Source organism: Ornithodoros turicata, chromosome 4 (assembly GCF_037126465.1).
Source record: "Ornithodoros turicata isolate Travis chromosome 4, ASM3712646v1, whole genome shotgun sequence".
In the NCBI taxonomy this organism is placed as follows: Eukaryota; Metazoa; Arthropoda; class Arachnida; order Ixodida; family Argasidae; genus Ornithodoros; species Ornithodoros turicata.
In genome coordinates this window covers 77,399,419-77,423,539 of record NC_088204.1, presented here as the reverse complement: position 1 = coordinate 77,423,539, position 24,121 = coordinate 77,399,419, and the positions used below count along the sequence as shown (strand labels likewise).

Below are 24,121 nucleotides of genomic sequence, written 5' to 3'. Positions count from 1 at the left end.
GAAGCAATCTTTCACGTAACAATACGCGAACCATCCGTGTGACGCTGCTGCTGAGCTGCGTCCTTGCCTGTCATATCGTCATTTCGTTCGTTCGTTCAGAGGCTAAGATTTTCGTTTTTCTGTGCATTATGTTTCCTTTCCTTTTCAAAATTGACAAAAGAGCGCAGGTGACAATAAAAAAAAGTCTCCCTGAAAGGGCAGCAACTGCTGCAACGCAGACGGCAAGGTGGGACGCAATCGTTAGTTGCCTTGCGACTGCGTCCACGAATATCAGGATTTCGACATGTTCACGTCGGCACTGGTGATCTGGCACGGATATCGCTGATTGCAAGTCGTGCCGCACACCAGCGAGAGTTCCGAACATGATGATGAACGCTGGGAGACGCGGACAAAACGACAGAGCGTTCATAATCACGCCCAGTTACCACCAACACGCTCTTCTTGATTTATCGTTATTAGCAATCCTTCTGTGTGTGTCGTTGCATACTGCAGCCGTCACTTTTTCTTATAATTTCGGTTCGCAACTGAACCGTAAAAAAAGAAAAAAAAGAAAGAAAGATAAATAATATCGAAATTCTCGAAAAATAACTAAAAAGAAAAACACCATCCCAATATGGCAGAATATAAACTTCGGAAACCCACTGCCTGGCCTAGTGGGATATTTCATTCTCTTTTCTGTCCCTCCTTCCAACTCTTCGTCAGCATGTGTTCGTTTCCCTGCGCGAGGTACGAATAATGTCCTAACGGATTCGTATGTCCGATGGACATCCATCGGACGCACGAATCCGTTAGGACGTTATTCGTACATCCAGAGGATATTCGGTGTTGTTGGGGTTGCTTCGGCGTGGTCTGTCTCACGTGATGTTAGCGGTAGATGGCGGGCCAAGCACGCGCTTTTGCAAAAGTGTCTTTCCTCCTCGCATGGTAGCCACGCACGTGCGACGCAGTTTTGTAAGACCCTTTAAGTGTGGGGGGGACCGATGCTTTTGAAATCCCGACAGACTGTTCATGGAATGATGCAGTGCTTCGCGCAACGTATTTGAGGTGCACGCAGCAAACAAAGAATGAAAATGGCCCACAATTTCTTCAAAACGTTTATTAAAGGCATTTATGTACAGAACTTCTCCAGATGTTGAATGCTATATGCCTGCCGGAACAAAATGCTTCAAACGCGCCATCTTCACATTGTGGTACTTGCGCACAAATGATTTTCGTTCTAGCAAAGTAAGCATCTAATTTCATTCACCTGCCAAAGAAAAAATATCATTTTTTAAATTTTTATTCTTTAACTTACTCGACCATGCTCCTCGGTGGCTTACACAGGCACCCATACGGTGGCAAGATTTCTTCCAGATGAACAGCCAACAGAAGAGGACCCAACCCCCCGTGAAAACCCCGTTTTTATCATCCCCCAGCACTCCGAGACAGGCGGACCTGAAGATTACTTTTTCAAATGAGGGGCCTAGCGAAGAAGACAATGCGTCTCATCCCTCCATCGCACTGGAAGGCAGAGCTGGGGCGGTCGTGTGCAGGTGCCGGTGAATCATCTCTTCCTTGGAGATGAGGTGGGTGGTCTTGCTGAGGAGAGCCATGAGGGTGTTGAGGTTGCGGGACCAGTCGTTGAGCACCTCGTTGGGGTCCTGCTGCTGACTGAAGCTGACGACGCCCGCCAGCCGGTCCACCTTTGCCCACACCATCTTGCCGACCACCAGCTCCGAGAGGACCTCCTCGGTGCCCTGTTTTGACAAAAGTGACACTTTTGCCCACGACTTTTGTACTGACGGTGAAGCTTTCGTTTTTTGAGCACCGTCCCTGACAGAGTTTTTCGGATTTTTCCAAAATCCGAAAATTCGGATTTTTCCTACTTCTTTGTAACAGCGTTCCTTGAGTATTGAGCTCAAACTTTTTTCCAGTGCAACCTGCATATGCCGTTGTATTTTTTTTTGCATAAAGTGCCTCAATCTACGGAAGAAGTATGGCACATCGTCCGCTATGTCAAGTAACGAAAACGTCGGGGTGTTCATGCCCGGTATGGAGGTGGACAAGAATGGGGTTACCGTCCAGACAATTACAATGTTGCCACTCCTGCGTCGACAACATCCCCAGGTGCAGCAACACCGCATACAACTGAACCCGCTGAACTGTTACACAGCCATTGGCTGAGCTGTGCAAACAGCAACAAGTGTGCAGAAGCATGTCAATGTCATCTACCGCCATATATCTCAATGAAGCTACAACCGTAGCAATTCGCTGGTCACTCGCAGTGGAGCACGTGTACAGTATTCGATCACCGATAATGTGGAGTGACATTTTCGCAGGAGAAAACAGTGAACAGTGGGTTGCAGGCATGGTTTAAAAGTGCGATTTGAGGGATCACCGAAAATTGACACTTTTGAGAAATATTTTAGCAAATATTGGCAGGGATGTTTAAGTTAGTTTAATTATTTTGAGCTTTGGCTGGACCAGCTATGACGCCATAGAAAGAGGGATTTAATCACACAGCCAGCTACTTTATGTCTGGAATTACAATTTTCAGGACAATTCTAGCACAAATGTATTCATCAATGAAATATGTGTATATAGTTCGGAGTCAGTCTCACAAACTACAACTAAGCATCAGGTTTCAATGCAAGCTTTTGCTTACTATTCAGCAATAAGCACACATTTTTGTGTGGTATTCGACATTATTCGATTCGCTACTATTAGAAGATTTTACTATTCCATTCGTAATCGATTCGAACCCAAAAATCACTATTCGCACAGCCCTACCTCACACAGTGAATTTCACGACAGAAACCTTGGCTGAATTGCGTTTTTGCCTCATGCCCCTTACAGCCCAGATTTAGCCCCAGGCGATTACCATTTGTTCGAGTTCCTTAAAAAAAAGCACCGTGGATGAAAGACATTCCACACATATGAAGGCCACCAGAAAGATGTCCAGCAGTGCTACATGACCGTCCCCACTTCTTTCTACGCCAAAGGCATCAAAGAGTTGCCACGGCGATTGCCGCGGTGTCTAGGTTGGCACGGTGAATACTTCGAGAAACTGACGAGCTTTCCATTGTATTTAAGGAAACAAGTGTCTTGGTCAACATTGAACAACCCTTGAATCTTTGGAACCCAATAAACTTCTCCTCAAAGTGCGGTGCCAATTTTCGTGAGATGCCGGTCTGTCGTCTGAGAGGGAACCCTTCTCCCCACAAGCCATCCAAGCCAAGCCAAGCCAAGCCAAGCCATCCATGGGTTGCTTGACTTGGATGGCCACCTGCGTTACAGCGATATGCCGTGATCGGAATCTTCGAATAAACTCCAGACATTAAACTGCAAAGTGCAGACACACAAAAGAACGGCGATATTCACTGCTGACACCAAAGACAAATGTTCGACTTGGTGATGAAATTCCCGGACGATTTCCGGATTTTTCGGGTTGGTACACATTCTGCACACACATACCTGAATAGACAGATCGAGCAGCTCCGCCATCCTCTTGAGCGTGATCCTAGTATAATACTTAGCCATGATCCGAATGTTCTGCACAGAAAGACGTCACAAATATGAACAGACAAAACATGAACACGACGAACGAACGAGTCGTCAAAGACGGTTGCAACGTACGTGCTCAACTACGCGGCTCTTGAAGTCCTTCCAGCGCTTGTCACCCATCTCATCGTTGGACGCGAAGACGGGCGGGCTTCCGCCGTTGACCACGGATGACCGCAGTTCGCTTTCGTAAGCCTGGCAGAGGCTTTGCCAGTTGATCAGCTCCGGAGTGATGAACAGCTTCAGCAGTTCCCTGAGGATGAAGTGACACGATCAAGGAGCCGTCCTCCGAAAACTGGTTCGCATTTACAGCGAAACCAAAAAAAAAAAAAAAAACAAAGCGAAATGTCGCCGTACTTGTACTGAGGTAGCTCGTCGAGGTTTTTGTCAGTCTTGATGCGGTGGATGAGATCGTGCTGTTCGTTGTCGTATGGTGACAGGATGAGATACAGCAAGAGGTATTTCAGGGTCTGACGAGAGCGAAAAAAGATTATTACGCGATGCAGGCAGCTGTTTCACGTGCAGCTTCTTCTAAAATGTGCAAAACACACATGGCTTTTTCTAAGGGTGCCCTTTCTTATTCTACCCAGGGTAATACCCCTGCCCCACAGCAAATCGAATGTCATTCTCAGTGAATGACATTCATTCCCTGTCACACAGTAAAACCGAATGGCATTCACCCAACTAATGAGTTTGAGGAGCTTGTCTGCTTTTCTCTCTCGCACCGAGTGCATGCCCTAGTCAGGAGAGAGGTAGCAAAAACGACGACGGTAAACAGTTTGGAGAAATCAAACACGAATAAAAGTTTTACTCCAATATTTTATCGCAAATTTAATCACTTCTGACTTGAATGAAGGAATGCTTAACTGTTCCTAATTCCCAGTTGCCATGTTGGCTTCTTACTTGTCATGGTTTGTGATAATTAGCCAACTGAATGTCGTCCAAAATGCAATGATTTTGTGAAATAATCTAATATTTTCCTTGTTTCAAAGAAAAGAAATTAAAATATAAAGAACGTTCCGGAATGTAGCATCATATGTTCGGCCCCGGTGTCTGAATCATCGACAGTGACATCATTTGCGAATGACATTGTTTTTCTTCGTGTAGCTCGATGCAATACAGACTTAATGACATTCAGTATGAATGACATTCAGTGTGAATGTCATTCAATTTATCGTGTGAAAGGGGTATAACCGAAAGAATGAAGAAACTGGAATCTGCGTCAAGTAACCGTCCACAAACGTAAATTTGAAAAATTAAAAACAAAATAAAAAGTCTTCAGCAGTGTTTTTTATTTTCGACTACGCCGGTAACACAGGGTAACACGTGCTGGGCAAAAGATCTAGGTTAGAGGAAATAACCCGTCGTTGAAAATTCAACTCTCGTCACCAAAGGGTTGTGACAGGTACCTACTCTCAAACCGAGCTCAACAAGCGTGTAGGCGAGAGTTGTGAGAGCACGCATACTTCAATCAAGGGCGTCGTCTGCTGCCGCTCCGTGATTGTAGTAATCCACACGTAATAGAACGCTGAAATTTTGCTGTAGTGCAGCTCTTGGTGCATACTAACACTACTCAAACTTTCATTTAGAATTCATTGTACGCTGAATTTCATATATTTGAATATTTTCGGAAACTGGCGTGAATTAGTTCAGTATCATAACCATTGAACGACGAACACTGGCCCTAAACAATTTGCCATTAAACCGTTACCATTTGTCGTCTGCTATAACTGCCACAGTGGCCACATTAGGAACTGGTCATGGGCTACTCTCGCTGGATGGAAATTCCAGCTGGGCGAAGCTACACCCGGGTAATACATCATTCCCCAATCCGAGGGTGGCCAGGGTTGAGCAAGAAAATGAACCCTAAGACACACGTAACACTACAGCTGTAGCCATAGCCACTGCCATAGCCAAAGACATTTACCTCCTGTTTCTCTTGCTGCTTGTCCTGGATGCTGGGTGTATTGTAGAGAGCGAGGAAGTGTCGACAGATGGCCAAGTAAGAACCCTCGTGCTGGTCCAGCTCAATCATGAGCCTGTAGTAGCGCAGCTTCAGGTCCTGCTGGGCCTCGTCGTCGAAGAACTTGGTGGCGATCTTCTTGCTGATGATCTGCGTCCGTACGTGGTCCTTTTTGGCCAAGCACAGACGCATCTGCTCCAGGATAAGCTCCACCTTCTCGCGCTTGTCCATGGAACCGAAAGTCTCCACCTACGCGCCAAAAGAAAGGATGCCGCTACGGGCTAAATCTTGCGTCTTCAGAATCCTACCAAAGTTGTGTCACTGAAATCTTCCAGAATATTTTGCAGGAACCTGCAAAATATTTTGGCTCTATGTGACGCGAAAGCTCGAGCAAATCAACTTTTATTTTTGAGAACTGCGACGTCATGTTAGGCTCCGACGTAGCGCCCGGCTCTCATCTGGCAACATTGTCGCCCTTTGCGTCTTCTGGGGGGCTCACTGTTTGCACTCTGTAAGCGAAGCCCCACGTGACATATCATTCGAACGCTGTGACCTTGGAGAAAACACAAAGGAGGGAGAAGACATCTCTCCCATTTCCCCCTCTTTCGATCAGCGTCACGTGACCCTCCCCGGACGCCGGCGTTGTTGCTAGGAGACGAGTGCCCTCTCCAGAACATGACGTCATTGTACAGTCGCCGACCGTTAATTCAGACTTCTAATGGTCACGGGATTTGTCCGAATTATCGAGCTGTCCGAATTAGTAGTTAATCATAAAAATCCACTCTCACACTGGCGTTTATTACAAAAAATTTACGCCGTCCACATCGCTGATATCCAAAATGCCACCGATCGCATTGTCATCACTGTCAGCTGACAGAGACGACGACATTTCCACAGTTTCAATAGACGATTTCTGAAATTGCATGGATGGCCCACCAGAGAGCGCCGTGTTGCGAAAGCCCCGCTGCACCTTGGGATTTAGTTTTCATGAGTCTGAGAGAAGAAGAAGAGCGCAAACGGTTTCGGTTTTCTTTCTCCTTCACCTCCCGCAACTTCGAGCAACAGGCAGCGAGCACGAATGTAAACCATTTCCCAAGACGCATTGCGCGATGTGCGTGACTTGGGCGACGGAGGGCCCCCGTGCGGAGCACAAGGGCAATATCTGAAATCGCCTATTGTCGCATCCGAAGTGCGCATCTAAACAGCAACGTCGATCACATGAACGCGAACTTCTGCTCCCCGCAGGCGGCGCTCCGAGGGAGCTACTGGAGGGGCAGCCCGGCGGCGAGTGGGAGTCGGAAGCTCGAGGTTCTGATTTTGAATTTAGGAGCGTGGATTTTCACAAAAAGTAGGGAAAGTCGGCCAAAATCCGTCCGAATTATCGAGCCGTGGCCCCGAAAACGGTCCGAATTATTCGAAGCTGAAGTGCATTGGTTCTATGGGGGCTATTGATTAAGTCCAAGATTTTGTCTGAACTATTGGAAAGTCTGAATTATTAGGGTCCGAATTAACGGTTGGCGACTGTAATTTGTGGGCTTATGATTACGTCACTCGCTGCACACGTCATCGAAACTTGTGGAGGCTCAACAGATCTTCAAAAACTGACAGAAATGCACAGCGTTCGTAAACAGGATTGAAATTTTGCGTATAGAATCCTCGAGGCACCTTCTTTTCATGGACTAAATAAAATAAATACTGTCTTCTGAGTCTGGAGTGGCACTTTAAAGGGCTTCCCTGCACTGAACAAAGTCTTGTTCTAGTACTTCCTGGGGCTTTGTTAATATTCAGATTTTCTTAATACCAAAGCGAATAATCGCGTATTCAGTTCAAATTTCATATTTGGATTTCAAGCCGATATCTCTACCATACCAAATACATACAAACAGTTCTGCTCGTAAGTGCAAAAATGACAGGAGGGTGATCATGAAAGAAAGTGGATGCTGCTTCATAGAAAGATACATATGCAGTATGCACATATCATGTGCATATGCTCTACATCTGTTTGGTTCCGCTATGCAAGTATTCATGCACTATAACTGAATGTTTCGCAAGTCCACCTATTTTTGCTCGGCCTACGAAACACCTTCACGCCTCCTTTCGCGACGGGGCGCAGGGCATTCCTGCACGTGATCCTCACCTGCAGCTCCTGCATGATGGTGGCTGCCTCCGCCACATTCCCTTCCTCCTCCTTCATCTTGGCCAACTTGTGGGTGAGCCTGGCCCTCTCCACCTCGACGTAGATCTTGCCAGCGGTGACCGTGCGTAGTGTGTCGATGAGGCGCAGCTGCGTCTGCTTGTCGGGCAGCTTGTCCACGTAGCCGAGGCACTCCTGCACCATTTTGGCCACCGCCTGCTTCATCTGGCTGCGGCGCTTGGTCATGGCGACCACCTGCTCGTTGAGCGCGTCGTAATCCTTGCACTCGAAGCAAAGCCGGACGACGGCGACGAGGACACGGGCTGTCGAGTGCGTGTCGCCGCCCTGGGATTACGGTGTGGCGAAAGTTATTGTACGCAACTTCTGCTAAACGTTTCGGTACCTACAGTTCTCGTCTGCTTCTCCAAGGACATAAGGATGTCCACTGCCTCCTTCAGTTTCCCTTTCTAGATGAACAAGGATAACATTTTATGAGTAACGGAGCTCTTGGTTGTGTAAATCCTGATTCAGATACTTCATAACATATAGATACTTATATACAGATACATAAATACATACAGATACTTCATAACATAATAACTCAGATGCTTCGTACCTTTGCCAGCTCTTCGCACTGCGGTACTTTCTCGTCGACGGTGGAGCTATAGTCCACCTCCATTTTAACGAGGCGACCAGCATCCGTAAAGACCTCTGACGACGACAAGTCGATGTCCTTCATTTTCTGAAAATCACCACACCTTCTCAGCAGGTTGTCTCACATATAACACTTGCTCGAACGTGCGAATGTCTGTCTGTGAAACAGGAACGACTTAACGTCGAGATAACGCCACGGTGTTCATTCGTTCAACATTTTAAATCTAGTGAGCTGAAGAGAAAGACCGGCGTTTAGTGCTACCACGCTTTCAAAGTTTGCAGAGTCATGTCACCGCTATGGTGAAAAGATTATGCTCCAAATTCGCATAGGACGAAGCACAACAGTTCTCAGCAATACTAAATAGTAGATCAATCATTCATAAAGACGCATCATGCAAAATAAGGGTAATTCTTGCAGTAATATCAGTAATACACACAATTTAGAACTCGAAATCCCACACACAACATACCACAAACTTGATGCCAAGCTGAAGATGATTTCCAAAACGCGATGCGATACAAAAACACGCAGCGCTTTCCGTTGTCCGTCTGTACACAAAATCAGGTTCTAGCATCCAGAGGTAATAATTTTATTTATAGTAATAATAATTTGATAATATTAATGAATTCTCGTTTCGCCTAGAGATAACCTCCTAATTTTCACGCGTATCTTTTGTTTACATTTGCGGAGCTAGCATTGGTTAGCATGTTGCCGTTTCGCATTTTACCTCAGTCATACAAAACAATACAATGTCAGATTCTCACGTTTGTAACTTGGCATACGAGGGAAAATATGAGCCCTTGAGGGCCGAATTCGCAAAAGACAAAAGCATTATTACCAAGAAAGATAGCGTGAGTTTTATTCGCACTCTGTAACATCGTGTGACGGGGCCTTATAGCTTATCCGCGCAAATTTTCGGTATGACAAGAGTTTCGTTGTGCTTGCAGTCTGGACGAATACCGCTGCACTGGGCTATCTCCGGCAAACATAATGACATTGTCAACTTTCTTCTTCAACAAGGATCACCCGTCGACACGGGGGATGAGGTAAGTTTGATCTCTGTCTTTGACACATTCCCATTATCTTTTTACGGGTGGTCTACAAACCTTTCAGGCGAATTGGACGCCTCTCATGATAGCTTCCTCTGTGGGTCACACGGAGATAGCGTCTGCTTTAATCGGCCGAGGTGCCAACGTGAATGTTGCCAATACCACCGGCCAAACACCTCTACATTATGCTGCATCCAAAAATCATGTCGAGGTATGTCACGATATTTTTTTCGTGTTGTCACCATTACAAAATACAGAAGCCGACACTGAAGATTTTTGTTTAAATTTAATTTGTACAAGCTTTCGCGTGGAGGTCCACGCTTCCTCAGGCACGTACCTGAGGAAGCGTGGACCTCCACGCGAAAGCTTGTACAAATTAAATTTAAACAAAAATCTTCAGTGTCGGCTTCTGTATTTTGTTTATGTGATCTACAGGACTTGACTCCCCTCTTCGTATACGCATCTGTTGTCACCATTCTGCAATCACATTTTGTGGAGCAGTGCACAGATTGGCCACTGCTGAGCCAATCAGAGCGCTTCATCCTAGACTCCTCCCTGTAGCAGTTACGCAGTCCACTCCTGTGTACGGGGACGAGTTATCGATACCCTGTGTTTAACCTTGCATTGAAAACATGATGCAGATGACCAAATTGTTACTAAGCAACCATGCCAACATCAACGCACAAGACAACATGGGGAGTACGCCACTCCATCGAGCTGCTTCGAAGGGCAACACGCGCATCATCAAACTGTTCCTAGACTCCTACAGCAATCAGCTTGATCTGGACTGCAAGGATGCTGTTGGCAACACTGCCATGTAAGTGCCACCCTTTCTCTGTTGCGCTGGCTTGATTCGGATTAAGTTACGTTCTGTCTTCACAGACATCTCGCATGTGAAGAAGATAGACGAGAAGAAGCAAAATTGCTGGCAGAAGCTGGTTGTAGGATGGATATAATGAACAAGGTAAAGAAATGGTCCTCGACAATGACATTGCTAAGTTAGTGTTTAACAGAAACCGAACGTTGAACAGAAGCTAAGCAGTCACTGGCCGCAACTTGAACAAAGTGAGAACGTGAAGCAGAAGCTTCAGGTTCAGAGCCGCCGATATTTTGCAGACATTTTTCTTCATCTGCGAACAGTCTCGGTTCCACATATCGGCAGCTCTCAACCTGAGGCATCTTCTTTAAGCTGTGTTTGCCACATGCAGGATATGGTAAGGCCAGTGGCAGATGCAGGGGACCCCCCCCCCCCCCAAAAAAAACAAAAAACAAAAAAAACATTCGATTACACATTAGTTTTCCCCACTTTAGTTACACATTTCGACAAAGAACCCCCTGAAGTGAGGTTCTGTAATCGGCCATTTTAGGCAGATAAGAATGTACAGTTGCAGTTAAGGTCTTCACATGAACGGTGTTTTACGATGAACCCGAATATGTATCAACCAAAACCAGAATCATTATTAGACTTTGAGAAGATTTAGAATAAAACCACTTCTGAAGTTCCCCTTTTTTGCTGTGAACTATTTTGACGTTTTTTGCATGGGTCCCTAAAATTGCCAAGCTCGCGTGAATACACGTCTGTTCACGCGACATGCTTGATGCCATGTACCAAAAAGCAGCGTTGTTTTCGCCCTGCAGTATGCTAGTAGAGTTAGTACGCTGCCAGGAATAACTTTTACAGTAAGCACAAGAACTGAAATTCATCTTACATTGTAATGTCAACTGGAACAGTTCTGATGTGATCTAAACTGAAAGCGTTTATCTCCCTGCGCAGGAGGAGAAGACAGCTTTGCAGTTGGCGTCCCCTGGACTTTGGAGGATTCTCACTGGACTGCGAGAAATGTGATATTTTTCGGTTTGCTCTTGGCCAAAGCTTTTTCTTTGCTTTTTACATCAAAGAAGGAAACTCAGACTTATTAAATTTTTTTGCTCTGCACTGTACTGAACAGTTTCGTGTCACCTTAAAACATATGTCTTGCTGGTTCAGTTTCAAATTCAACAACAGTGATTTCGTATTTGCTGGAAGTGCACCTCTGTCCAAGTGTCGCGTAAGAAGTTTTACGGACAGCTTTGAAACATGTCTCTCCCAGAATGTGACTGCCAGAATATTTAAAAATCTTCTAGTAGCCACGTATCTGGGTATTTGCTGCTTCTCGGAATGGAACCCCTCTGTCAGACAAGTCATGTACACGGGGAGGTTGCCAATGTGGCTCTCGCACACCCTACGGAAAAGCGTGCACCCCACACTTACGTCAGTGAGTGCGTTAAGTAGGTGCCCCGGGGTGCAAGTGTTTCATATACTCTCATATCAAATGGGTGCACCGAAGCAGACGACAAACGCTTGGGGCTCGAAACGTTTGGCATGACCGTATTTCCTGTTGAGCGCGCCGGGCACAAGGCAGCTGGAACTGGCAGAAAAATACATAAACTGTACTTCCAATTAGTTTGAATGGTACGCTTGGAAGCAAAATATAGACTTGCTATGTTACCGAATTCTCCCATTTTTGGAAACTATCATTTTTTGGCCACTTCCATGCGGATGTCTGTAGTTGTTTGTGGGTCATGCAGGGCTTTAATGCAGGCATGTTCACCTCAAGCAGTCACCTTCATTGAAAATTGCTCCTATGAAGTGTATTATAAATTTCCATTTCTTACGTCTCCTTTGCTATTTAGGGAAAATGTCCTCAAAACTTCTGTCATCCAAACAAAGTCACCATGTAATGCACCAAAGCTGTTTTTCACTGTTAAGTGGCTGCTCTGGGTGTTTCCTACTCCCCGTTTGGGAGCACCAAAAGGATGGCACCTACTTAATGCACCATTGGTGTTCTACTGAAGTCGGTAGAGTGCTGGAATAGAAGGCATTGCATGGCAATTTCAATTGCAATGTCAATTCGCTTGACAGAATAAGCAAAGAATAAACAGCACACACACAATGGAGATCAGATCAGTCTCGGCAGGATGATGGTGATGATACTGATGGCCATGATGATGATGATGATCGGTCCGTGGTACAAGGTTGCTCATCCGAGAGCTTCTGTGTATGCCAAAACCCTGGCACTCAGTATTTAATGTCCCTCGCATAACTACAGTTGGGGTCAACTGCCATTGGCTCAAAGGCAGTTGAAAGTGCACGTGTGACAGACATAACTTGTGCCATCCCATCAAGTCACTGGTGCCCTGGACTGGGTTTGCTCCCACAACTCTATATAGTCACGTTCAACCTAAGAACGGCATGTTAAGCCCCGCCCTACGCTCGTTCCTATTGGCTGCATAGCTAGCCAAGCCACGCTACACTGTGACAACCAGCGCACCGACACTGAACCAGCTCGCGTGGCTGAGTGGTTAGCGTGCTGGCCACGTCACGTTCACGCCACGTCGAGACTGGGATGTACCCGGGTTCGAATCCCTGTGCCGGCTGTGTTCTTCCTTGGTTTTCCTCGGACGCTGTCAGACACACGTTGGCACAGTTCCCTTAGAAGTCGGCCCAGGACGCACATTCCCCCCAGAGCGTTTGTCGTGACGTTGCCCGCCTCTGTGAGGCCGACAACGGCTTGCTCTTTCATTAGCACCACTACTACCTACACTATGGAACCACATCTCCGGCAGAATAACTATGTTAGGGTTGATCGACTACATTGGTATAATATGGCTGGTATAATTTGGACAAATATGTGCAGACACTATCAATTGAGCCACCTAAATTGGTGCGTTTTTATGCTATTGTCCGAAGTTTTTGTCCTAATGAATGACATCACACCTTAACTTAACACACAACACGCTGCACAAGAAAATATTTGACGCACACAGCTATCTTTTATTTTCAACATATTTTCTACAGAGTGTGGATAAGTAATATTGCACCTCTTTTGTCTCCTGCAACGATAGAATCTTATTTTGTACAAGCAACGTTCCCCGCCTGTTTTTCCTCCGCGAACGAGGTGACAATTCCTGAGGTCAGTGTGCACGACAATAATTAAAAAAAAAACGCTTCGAGAGGTTAACCCGTTAACAGTTTACAAACGACACGGTAGTAAACGCGGTAAAATACTGAAAGATTAAAGGAGGAGGAGAAAGAAACGAGATGGAAACAAATCTACTCTTTAAAAAAAACGTGATCGTCAGCACGTTGCCTATGTACAACTTCTTGAATGTGGCGCACGTACGTAGTTGAGGATACCTTTCTTAAAAAATATATAAATCTATATATGTATATCTCTTTTTCTCTCTCTCTCATAATCTTTGTATACATAATATATATATGTCTATATATAAAGTTGCCGTTTCTTATCGACGTTGAAATGTGCGGAGAAACTGTCGGGACACTCGTCGGCTCGGGTGACCTGAACGTGTTTCCCCTTTTTTGTGTGTGCCCTGGAGAGGAGGAAGAGCAGTTAGCTAACCTAAACGCTTTTCTTTTTTTTTTGTACTTGTAAGCTAACTACAGGGCGTCGAGAAAAGGCGGTGCAGCTGATCTCTCCTGACCAGCAGTAGAGATGCTAGCGTAGAAATGAAAGAATCTTCCCTGCAGTCAAACAAGCTGTGCATGAGGTATACTTGTATCATCTACGTCTCCTGTCTTATTCGAACTTGTCTCGAAGCAAGATGTTTGCACCCCCCAGTACGCACACGGTAGCGACCCATAAGAATCTCCGCCAGCGTGCCGTGCTCAACGATTACCCGATGCATGTGGAGCACTGTGTCGTCTACGTCTACGTCTGAAGCCCTGAAGGCGATTCACTTCCGCAAAATTTTAAAGTCACCGAACACCGCAAGGCAGAGTTTCATCACGTCGTCTCGCTGCGATCCCAGCCGCTTCAGTGTTGAGTGTCACTTCTGACTACGGAGTTGGTATATTGCGCAATACAACTCTGCACTGCGATGCTCAATAGCTCTGAAATTTACCAGGATTGAATTGCTCCTATGCCGTGCATTATAAATTTCCATCGCTTACGTCTCCTTTGCTATTGAGGGAAAATGCTCTCAAAACTTCTGTCATCCATCTGATTGAACTGCCTTCAGAGCTTTATCTGTAAAAAAAAAAAAAAAGAAGAAGACCTCCGCGTGCGTTGAGTAAGTGCTGGGCACGGAATGCGGGCACGGGTCATCTTTTATAGGCCGCTACCCCGTATATCTACAACCGGTTTACTTCTAGAATCTCCTCACTGCTGACACGTACAACAATATTTGTCGTCTACGACTCCAAACAACCCTACGCTACGTCATTCACGCCTTGCCGCACAAGCAGCATTTCGCGAAACTGTAATGAAACACTCGTACAGTCCATGCACGCGGTATCCTCTACGCCCATTCCATGTTCCCAAAAGAATAAACAAACAAACAAACAAACACTGTTCCGTCTTTGCGTTATCTACAGCGGCGACACCTACGTCGCATCCCATTAGCTACGCGACCTCGGTACTGACTTGCACGATTAACACCATTCACAAGATGGACAAGCGCGGATGACAGAGTGGACGCCATGCACAGGTTCACACATTTGAGCTACTCTGAAGCTGACCCAGGTGGGAGGTCCGCGACATCTGTACAAGAGGCTCAAGTCCGGGGAGACCGGAGGCAGTAGTCCGTGGCGTCAGCCCTGCGTAAGTTGAGAAAACGGACACATTTTTATTTCTATTGGTCGAGCACAAGAGTACAGCTTTTGTTACTGCATTGTTACAGTACTGAGTATACATTCCCATTAGAAAACATGCTGTTTGGAACGCTAGTCTTTCAACAGTGTTCGGGCTGCAGGCTAGTAAATATGGCAGTTACTGTGTATTCACACGAGAGATATTACCCTCAGGAGTGGAAGACGCGAGTGGAGGACGTTGAGCGCGAGTGCTCAACGTCTAGTGTTCACATACATGGCTAACCGTGTGGAAAATCCTGCGACACAGCCACAAGATATTCTGTAGCAGACGACAGGAAAGACGCTGACGGTGTCGTCTGCTAAGTGCGCTGTACGCCACTGCTGGTATTCCGCACCGTATGAATGCTCACGGAACTTCGTCTGTGCGATCAGTGTTTTTGCTTTTCCTTCTACTAGAATCTTCCGTGAGGATGTCCTTCGCGCGAATACACAGTTAAAAGAACGGTTGGACGTGAAAACCACCTTTAGGTCTGAGTGATGCGGTGAAGGGTAACCTCCTCGCAGTTGAGGGCGGGCAGAGCGACTGAGCCTGCTGTGGTTCGTGAAATTCCTGGTCATCACTTTCTTGCGTGCCTGAATCATTGGGAAAGCACATAAGATCAAAAAGTACATACTTACTTGTAGTAGTATATGCAAAGCATATTCCTGTTAATTCAAATTTGAAGGGATCAAAGATTCCTTTGAATAACGATGAGTTCAAACTAAAGGGAGCAGCTCCGTATGGGGGCCGGATGCGCCAGCAGCGCATACTAGCTGCATCGAGAACGCGTCGTGTCTTGCTAGGCCTTTCCCCATGTTCACGGTCAATGCATGCCGGATATATCACGGGCTCATTCGTATCCCAGGTTACTTATTTATAACCAGGGTGTCGAACCGAACTGGTCCGCTTCAATTGTGACCACGTACACGGGGCGATCCGAATCCGGTTTACAGACAATATCGTAGATGGCACCTGTGATGACGTCACAGCAAGAACCGGTTTAAACCGTTATGAGCCGTCATTCTTTTACTCCGGAACCAGAACAAAAAAATGTTTCGGTTAGACACCCCGAACTTAGCACTTAATAAATACTAAATGTTACAGTGACACCCCACCAGCACGTTGGCTGGTGCAGCCAAGCAATCTTGTTGAAATAAACCATTGTGCACGTTCACGCGTTTGAATTACCAGCCGTTACAAACCTGCGATGCCAGCAGCCGCGATGATCTCTTCCAGCTTGCTCTTGAGCCGCTGTACCTCTCCGTTGCGACCGTTGCGCTCAGACTGGAGGCTGTTGCTCAGCTTCTGGCACTGGCTGCTCAGCTGACGGATTTGCTGTGGTCGGGAATTAAGCCTAAATGTTAGGACAGACGCCCTTCGGGTAAATACAGTGATGACTCACAGCTTGAGCCAGATGTAGAGAATGCAGCATTTGTGCATTTTCTTCCTTCTGCCGGACCAGCTCACTGTCACGAAGCATCAGCAACCTCTGAGGTGGGGAGAGAGAAAGGGATTAGAGGGAGTGTCTGGAGCTGCCCACTGGTCGGGAGACTGCAGCGATGTCGGATCGTGTGGTATATATGCAGATGCTGGATACGAACTTTCATTTAGAGCGACGTTTCGGACCCAAGCTGGAGCTAAACAAAGGCTGTCAGGTACAGCTTGGGACAAAAGTTTACGGAACACGACAGTGGCGTATTTCATAATCAGAGCGGCCCCCTGGTAGCTATCAGGAAGAAATCTAATAAGAAACAGCTGACCGGATATTATATCCATCTCTCAGTATGTATGTCCACTCCCGTTTGCTGTTAGGGTGTCGCTCCAACGGAAAAATGCGACACCCCATTGTTCCATAAACTTTTGTCCCAAGCTGCACTTCTTTATGATACTCACACTTGCCGCACAAACATATTTCGATTAAATTCTCATCCAATTTAAAACTTTTTTTTTTCCGGTTGTGCCTTCACTATTGCGACATCACTATTAGCAACTTTGAGTGTTTGTTATGTTAAGAGGTCAAGCCACTGATTCGAGGCAAGACTCGTTGATTTCCTTTTACCGTATGTCAAAACAACACCCTTGTGACATCTGTCAAGATGTGGTGGCTCATGCTTAGGGTGCATTCACACGGGCCAACTTTCTGCACCAACTCGAACCAACGTCTTATGACCAACTTCAAGATAGTACCGTCTCCACGTTTACACGTACCAACTACTTGGGTTAAAGAAGCACGTCGATTGTGCAAGTAAACATGGCATGGGAAGTGTACCTGAAGCGTTTCAGGATTTCTGTCCTTGCGGAGGTTGTGCTCTTCCCTCTGGAGAATGTCCGTGGTGAGGTGGGCACTCAGTTGCTTGTTCCTGGCCAGCAGGTCAAGCACCTAAAATGGGCACACTTGTCAGGTCAGATACGAGGTCCCTTTGATTTACTTGCTTCGCCAGTTCAAGAAGTGCAGCACTTTTTTCGACAAATTTTCCGGTGCTGTGCACATCCTCTGCATTTTCCTACTTCTTTTGTAAAAGTGCCACGCATGCCCTCTGCACTTTCCTATTCATTTTGTAGAAGCGCCATGTATGCCCTCTGCACTTTCCTATTTGTTTTGTAAAAGTGCCCTGCATGCCCTCTGCACTTTCCTATTGGTTTTGTAAAAGTGCCACATGCCCTCTGCACTTTCCCATTTATTTTGTAAAAGCGCCATGCATGCCCTCTGCACTTTCCTATACGTTTTGTAAAAGTGCTACGCGAGCCATCTGCTCTTGGCTATTAGTTTTGTAAAAGTGCCACATGCCCTCTGCACTTTCCTTTTCATTTTGTAAAACTGTACGCTTGGTTCTGAGTGAGTCCACGACCAGCCTGCACTTGCTGGATAGGAGGAGCAGTAAAAGTGCAACTATGTCGAGCAGAAGATAATGTGGGTCTGCACCAGCGTCGTAGAAAAGGATGTCACGGTCATTTGTAAAATTTTTGCAACAACAACAATGTTAGAGGAAAGGCAAGCACTTGAAAACAAAAATGAACAACGTGAGCACAACGAGCACATCCACGTGGAGCGCAGACGATAAGGTCACTGTACTCGCTCATTCAAGTTGTACCTGAACTATCTGCTCCGGCACTGCACGTACCAAGGAACCATCACGGAACTTTGCAAACATAGTGCAGTGAGTGTGTCCGTAATCGTAGGTACCTTATCATTCAAGTCCTACCCCTTACTAGTCCGCTCTTTGTCACTTGGTGAGAGAATGTTTTATCAGCAGCTGATGGTTACCTGATAGTTGGCTTCTTGCAGCTGATGGCTGGTAACCTCCAGCTGTTCCTCCAGGGAGGCATTTTCGAGGCACTTCACGGAATATTTCTCTGATAGGGACAGGATCTCATTCTTGATTGCCTTCAGTTCTTCCCTGTTATGCAAAAGCAATAAATTATTATATTTTATCATGGAGTCACCGTCAGACTTTTTTGGACTCTGCGGGGATCGCGCAGAAGTCTGAATAATCGAGCAGTCCGAAAAACCGAATTTCGCTTCAAGATAAACTTTACTAAGCACTAGTAGGCTCGAAAAATTTGTCGATGCTTTCCTAACGCGCTTCCAGCTCTGCCTGATAACATCAGCTTCTATTTCCCGGAGCGACGTTTCGTCACTGTACACTGACTGAGGCACTGCCGTCATCAAGTCCGCAAGTCGGCTTCACGTAACGCATGCGTGCTTTAGGTGAAGCTCGCTTTACAGCGCTGTCGCGCGACTCGCGGGCGGACAGCACGTGCTGGGCCTTTTGAATCAAGCCGTTGGCCAAAAAACGAAGACGCAAAAGCATTACGGCAGACCTCTTCTACTCAGATGAATGGAAAATGGACAAACATTGCCTATTTTTTTTTCCCTCAATATTTTAGTTGGTTGATTCCTTTTGATACGAATTTCGGATGATACCAATATTTTCCGTTACCCCGAGAGAAAAATTCGCTGGTTGGGCGAACGGAGTCCGAAATATCGAGCGACGGGACTGCACGGTGTCCGAAATTTTGGACGTTCTTAATACACCAACTCTATGGGACCCGCGGCCGTTCCGCAAACGAGTCCTAAAAATCGAGCATGTCTGAAAAATCGAGCACGTCCGAAAAATCGGTCGGCGACTGTATCTACAGAGAACTTACTCGTGCCTTCCATGGAGAACTTGGCACTCGTAACTCAACTTCATCTTTTGCACAAATTCTTCCTTGAAGTTTGAGATTTCGCGATGCAGCTCCTCTTGATGGGCTCTCTGCATTGCATTCAGAGCTGCAGACAAATAGGTAAGCGAATGTTAAACCTTTGCACAAAGGAGTAGCTTGACTTGGCGCTCACCGGCCAGAGTAGCCTGACTCTCCTTCTCCAAAGCCTGCTCCTTCTCCTGCTTCACCCGATCCATCTCCATCTTGTGCCTCTCCTCGATCTGCGACACTAGACGGCGGTGCGATACCTCCAACGCGCCGAGCCCCCTTTCGCACAAGCCCTAAGACGGTACGAATCAAAGTCTCGTATCTGCCCCGCAGCAGAACAAACCAATGTCGTCTGCAACAGTGCCCATACTCAATGCAGAAGACGCACAAAGAAATAGCTACTGGGTACAGCGTTGCTTAATGCTAGCGCAGGCTTTGAATTTTGCATTCTAGTGCGCTCAGTATTCTCTCACATAAGCTGTGCAACTTCGTTAGCCCCCTTAAACAGCCTGGACCATCAGAAACCTTATGGATTCACCATATTGTATTCTGGTATTGTACCGCATTAAAGACACAACAACAACAGTGAAGTTGACCCGCTTTCTAATTAAGTACGTACACCCGAAAATTCTCTGTACCTGGTATTGTACCGCATTAAAGACACAACAACAACAACAGTGCAGTTGACCCGCTTCCTAATTAAGTACGTACACCCAAAAATTCTCTGTACCTGGTATTGTACCGCATTAAAGACACAACAACAACAGTGCAGTTGACCCACTTTCTAATTAAGTACGTACACCCAAAAATTCTCTGTATCTGGTATTGTACCGCATTAAAGACACAACAACAACAGTGCAGTTGACCCACTTTCTAATTAAGTATGTACAGACCATTCGGACTGAGACTAACATTATATGTAAAAGCAGGAAATACCAACCCTAAGTTGATCGATCTCTGCATGGTACCGCAGACGAACAGACTCTTCGTTGATGCCCTGTTTCCACTGCGACAGTTTCTGTTCATAGAGCTCTTGAAGGCTCTCGACACGACCGTCGTATTCAGACTGAAAGAAAGCACGGCGGAGCTCACATCACCGTTCTGATGTCGTAAAGCACACCAGTTATTGGCAAGTTCTTTTGTTTGTTTTTTTAAACGGTAGCTTAGTTAGTGCTGCACTGTCAAAATAGTAGCAGTGTTAATTGCATTTTGCAAAAGGAAAGCTTTGTAAGTGCAACAATAAAAAAAAAGGAAAGAAAAAGAAAATATTTTAGCCCTTGTACTGTCCAGCTGCAATTACATCACATCATTTGCAACATTGAAGCAGCGCATAGTAGCTGTTTTTCGTGAGTAAATCATCGTCCGCAGGCTTTTGTTGCTTCAATCCCAACCCATCCCTTCCCACGTAAAAAGGTCATTCGGAACAGGAGCGCTTGCAGCTTTCTTGCTACAATGCTCCAGAGAACAACAAAATTATATCTCGGAACTGATGCGTAAAAAATATAGCACCACCCCAATAACTTAGCCACAGTTATGTCTTAGTTACTTTAAAAAATATGGCGACTAGTTACAGGTCGCTCGTAACCCAGTTAGCACTCACGACTGAAGCGCACAAAACTCCACAGTGTCTGATATCTACCTGAATAAGCTTCAGCTGCCTTCTTGTAGCTTGCAAGTCTGACTGCAGGTTCTCAATCTCAGCCTGATGACTCTGTTCCTGCGCGACACAACCAGAACCGTGACTCTACCGCGCTACACCGTGTCACCCGCGCTCCGCTGCCTTACCTTGTTGCGCAGAAGATTCCGATACTCAGTCTCGGCTGCCTCCTTCTCGCCCTGCAGGTTGTCCTGTATCCTCGTCACTTCATCCTCGTGGTCGACCGCAGCCTGAAGTAGCTTCTCCTGCAGTTCCTCGCAGCGCTCGCACAATGTACCTGTCCTGGCCATTTCCTGCATCTCCTTCAGCCTCTCGTCGAGGACCTGCAGGTCGTCCCTCAGCTGGCGGCACGTAGGACACCCGTCCCTCAGCAGAAGGTCCCACTCGCGGTGCGCAGAGTCGAGCCTCTCCTGGAGGGCAAGGATCCGTCGCTTCTGAACTTCTCTCTCCTCTTCCAACTTCCCGTGAACCCTCTTCAGTGCAGACGACAGATCGATGCCAACAGTCGGAACAAGTCCGTCGCTCTCTCTTCCTACACATTTTACGAGCCAGTAGTTCAGCAAAGATGGGAAGTCGGTCAGGGCCAGTGATAGCATTTTGAACTTGTCCAAACCATTCCCCGAAACCTCGGAAGGAGCCGACGATGTATTGTTGCAGTCCGTCGGACTTTTCTTTTCCGACACGCTTGCTTCTGCCTCCTCTTTCAGGAGCAGTGTGTAAGCCTTAAGTACAGCAAACGCAGAAACAACCGTTGCAAGGTCTGATACAGCAGGTACAATCTCACGTTCCAGGACAGCTGGTGGCAGTCCAACAAAACAGTAACTGTCCAGTATAGAGATGCACGCATCTCGGAGTTCTTTGTCCAGCTGTTCTGCCTCTTGTTGTAGCATCCTACAAAGAGTAGTTAAGGGTTTCTTCTGGTTCTGTGATAGACTAGACTGAAGGAACAAGACTTTGTCCAGATTGCGCCCCATTCCAGTGGATACTTTTGAGACTGTCTCGGTGATAAGTGCAAGAAGAGATTCTTGTTCTGTTGCATTCTGGAAGGCATCCGGCTCCTCGTCCGACACTGGACTCGCGTCCAATGCGTTAGACAACCTTTTTAGCAAGACAGCCTGTCTGGACTTTCTGTATTGTTCAAGTGAAGCAGATAAAGCATCGAGGTTCTTCAGAGCTGTCTCCAAGCTGGTCGTCAGCAGCTGCACCGTGACCTCTTCATCATCCAGTGTTGCCAGATCTCTGTCGAGAACCATCAGACTAGGAATATGCTGATCTAACGTCAGACCATCTTTTCCGGCGGACTCTGCCACGGCAGACTCGAATGCCGTCAGAACTCTATCTATCCTGCGAACATTTCCAATTAACGACCTCAACGCGTCCTTCTCGGAATCCCTCAGTGAACAGAGGGCACAAGATATCTCCTGTAGCAACGTCAAGTTATGCGTTAACGCTGCCCATGTCCTTTCAAGTCCATTCTGCATGCATGACACATTATCGGATGACGACGGTGACATGCTGTCGATGAGTTCCATGATTTGCATCATGGTGCTGGACTTGGAATCTGGATTTCTTCTAGCTTCTTGGCCACCTGACATCTCGTGGTTGTAAACTGACTGAAGTGCTCCGCGCAGCCAGCCTACCAGGGCGTCCACTTTCTGAGCAAGGCACTCCGCGCATTCCACGGATGTACTCACGATGCACTCTGCATCGTCGATGGCCTGAAGGTCGTTCATGCTGGTCGCCAGAGAGAGCGTGCTCCACTCTTCTGTGTAGTCGTCCACTTGACTGCCGTCCTCTGCCTTTTTTGTCTGAAGGCATATCCTGGGCTTGCTCAACAGAGCAATGTCTTCCGCATTAAGCCCTGGTTTCTCGAGGGCGTTGGAGACCGATTTGACTTTCTGGTCCAGGAGGTGGACTCTGAGAAGTATGCCCTGCTGATCTCCTCCAGGCAGGCTCTCCTGCGACAGCCTCCTCTTCGCCTTCATCAGCGGAGACTTGATGTCTTCCGTCGCCGACACATCAGAGCACGTGTCGTTGCTGAAGTGGAGCGATTCTTCGACCGTATTGATTTTCTGCTCGAGAAGCGTTAATTTTGCTTCCAGTTCTTTGGTTAAAGTCAGAGCTTCCTTGCCTTTCAGTGATAATCTTCGTTTCTCCTGCTTTGAGTCTGCCCTCACCAACTTCTGTTTCATCTGCCTTTGATTCCTCTCGGAGAGCGTCAACTTCGACGTTAGGTCGTCGACCCTCGCAGTCATCAGCGCCAGCTGCGACTCGTACATCTCTTCCATGTTGCGCGCGTTCTGCCTCAATGAAACGCAGCGTAGCTCCAGGTCGTCGAAGTTGTCTTGGGCTTCTTTTAATTTTCTCTTCAGCGCTGCAATCTCTTCGATGGCCTTGATTACTTTCTGCTGCAACTTCAACTCGCACCCGGAGAAGGCCGTCGAACCGGACGCTCTCACTTCGTGGAGCGACTCAACGATCTTGTCGATGCGCTGCTCGTTCTCCGTGATGACGCTCTCCAGGTCGTTGCACCATCGACACAGATCCCTCGCACTTGAATAAGACGAGTCTTTTTCTGGAAGTCTGTCCAGCCTCCTCTTCAGGTCCTGAAGCTTCTCGACGCTCTGGATGAACAACGAACTGAGTTCGTTGAGAGAGATCAGCAACCGATCCTCGCTTGGTGGAACTTCGCACAATCCCTGCAGCCATTCGAGCTCTTTCTGTTTGAGTCGGAGCTGCTCCTCGAGCTCTGTGCAACGCGTTTCCAGTTTCTTCGCTCGAAGGTCGCGGAGGGAAGCGGAGCGCCGTGACGACCGTGTCGGCGTGGCCTTCTGGGATGATGTTGAACTGCGAGGCGTGCTCGTCGCGGATGGTGGCGTGACCGTTAGTGTCGTGCTGTTTGATCTGGTTATGGTATCCGCGCTGCTCGTAGATTCCGGTGTCGAGTTTCGGGCTTTCAGTGGTGTCTTCGCGGCTTCGATGCTCTGCTGCTGGAAAGATGAAAGAGGATAAAGAAAGGCATGTAAGTGTGTAAAACGTATGTCCAGTTAGCTTGCTGCTTTCACCGAGTCAACCAAAATCCATCCATATTAACTTGTCGCTGGTGCAACCCACCTACAGCTACAGGGCTGCCCAATATAAAGTACCGCTCGTTCCTACACACTATCAAAATTCTATTCCGCCATTTTCTTGAGCTGTCGGGGGAATCGTTGGGGCTTACTAGAAGGCATATTTACTTAAATGGCACAACAAAAGTGCATATTAAACATGGAAATTTCAAAACAGCGACAAAGTAAACG

The 24,121-nt window shown here is 46.8% G+C and overlaps 3 protein-coding genes across 5 annotated transcripts in view; 1 reads left to right on the top strand and 2 right to left on the bottom strand.

The window, feature by feature from the left end:
* Positions 1–1,263: 1,263 nt before the first annotated feature.
* On the bottom strand, positions 1,264–8,881 carry LOC135391974 (26S proteasome non-ATPase regulatory subunit 12-like). Of its 2 annotated transcripts, none has more exons than XM_064622564.1 (9): positions 8,762–8,881; positions 8,254–8,379; positions 8,045–8,104; positions 7,641–7,982; positions 5,468–5,752; positions 3,898–4,010; positions 3,616–3,793; positions 3,454–3,531; positions 1,264–1,736 (listed from the first exon to the last, which is right to left on the bottom strand). In XM_064622564.1, exons 1-9 carry the CDS (start codon positions 8,864–8,866, stop codon positions 1,485–1,487), a joined length of 1,539 nt encoding a protein of 512 aa, XP_064478634.1. In that variant the 5' UTR covers positions 8,867–8,881; the 3' UTR covers positions 1,264–1,484. The 2 variants fall into 2 exon arrangements, with proteins under 2 accessions (XP_064478634.1, XP_064478635.1); XM_064622565.1 differs by lacking the exon at positions 8,762–8,881 and adding an exon at positions 8,729–8,761.
* A 131-nt stretch (positions 8,882–9,012) lies between these two features.
* Positions 9,013–11,282, top strand: LOC135393506 (26S proteasome non-ATPase regulatory subunit 10-like). The gene is made up of 6 exons (XM_064623916.1): positions 9,013–9,143; positions 9,240–9,338; positions 9,406–9,552; positions 9,983–10,158; positions 10,224–10,305; positions 11,116–11,282. Exons 1-6 carry the CDS (start codon positions 9,042–9,044, stop codon positions 11,185–11,187), a joined length of 678 nt encoding a protein of 225 aa, XP_064479986.1. The 5' UTR covers positions 9,013–9,041; the 3' UTR covers positions 11,188–11,282.
* Positions 11,283–13,132: 1,850 nt separating this feature from the next.
* The window catches only part of LOC135391972 (protein outspread-like), a 91,322-nt gene continuing 80,333 nt past the window's right edge, over positions 13,133–24,121 (bottom strand). The window contains exons 13-23 of one of the 2 annotated variants that reach the window (XM_064622562.1): positions 20,951–23,812; positions 20,805–20,882; positions 20,106–20,231; positions 19,311–19,458; positions 19,121–19,244; positions 18,237–18,369; positions 17,241–17,351; positions 16,374–16,460; positions 16,174–16,306; positions 15,454–15,564; positions 13,133–14,937 (exon numbers count right to left, since the gene is read on the bottom strand). In XM_064622562.1, coding sequence (XP_064478632.1) covers positions 14,831–14,937; positions 15,454–15,564; positions 16,174–16,306; positions 16,374–16,460; positions 17,241–17,351; positions 18,237–18,369; positions 19,121–19,244; positions 19,311–19,458; positions 20,106–20,231; positions 20,805–20,882; positions 20,951–23,812 — 4,020 coding nt within the window. In that variant the 3' untranslated portion in view covers positions 13,133–14,830. The remainder of the gene's footprint in view (positions 14,938–15,453; positions 15,565–16,173; positions 16,307–16,373; positions 16,461–17,240; positions 17,352–18,236; positions 18,370–19,120; positions 19,245–19,310; positions 19,459–20,105; positions 20,232–20,804; positions 20,883–20,950; positions 23,813–24,121) is intronic. The other variant, XM_064622563.1, reaches the window with a different exon arrangement.

What these genes read in the sequence shown, in the direction of transcription:
- LOC135393506 (XM_064623916.1), top strand. Translation starts at nt 9,042, where the DNA reads ATGTCAGATTCTCACGTTTGTAACTTGGCATACGAGGGAAAATATGAG. An exon ending in CATCCAAAAATCATGTCGAG is followed by an intron (nt 9,553 to 9,982) that starts GTATGTCACGAT and finishes AACATGATGCAG; the next exon opens with ATGACCAAATTGTTACTAAG. An exon ending in GCTGTTGGCAACACTGCCAT is followed by an intron (nt 10,159 to 10,223) that starts GTAAGTGCCACC and finishes CTGTCTTCACAG; the next exon opens with ACATCTCGCATGTGAAGAAG.
- LOC135391974 (XM_064622564.1), bottom strand. Translation starts at nt 8,866, where the DNA reads ATGCTAGAACCTGATTTTGTGTACAGACGGACAACGGAAAGCGCTGCG. An exon ending in AGCTTGGCATCAAGTTTGTG is followed by an intron (nt 8,380 to 8,761) that starts GTATGTTGTGTG and finishes GGTGATTTTCAG; the next exon opens with AAAATGAAGGACATCGACTT. An exon ending in TGCTCGATCTGTCTATTCAG is followed by an intron (nt 1,737 to 3,453) that starts GTATGTGTGTGC and finishes TTGTCAAAACAG; the next exon opens with GGCACCGAGGAGGTCCTCTC.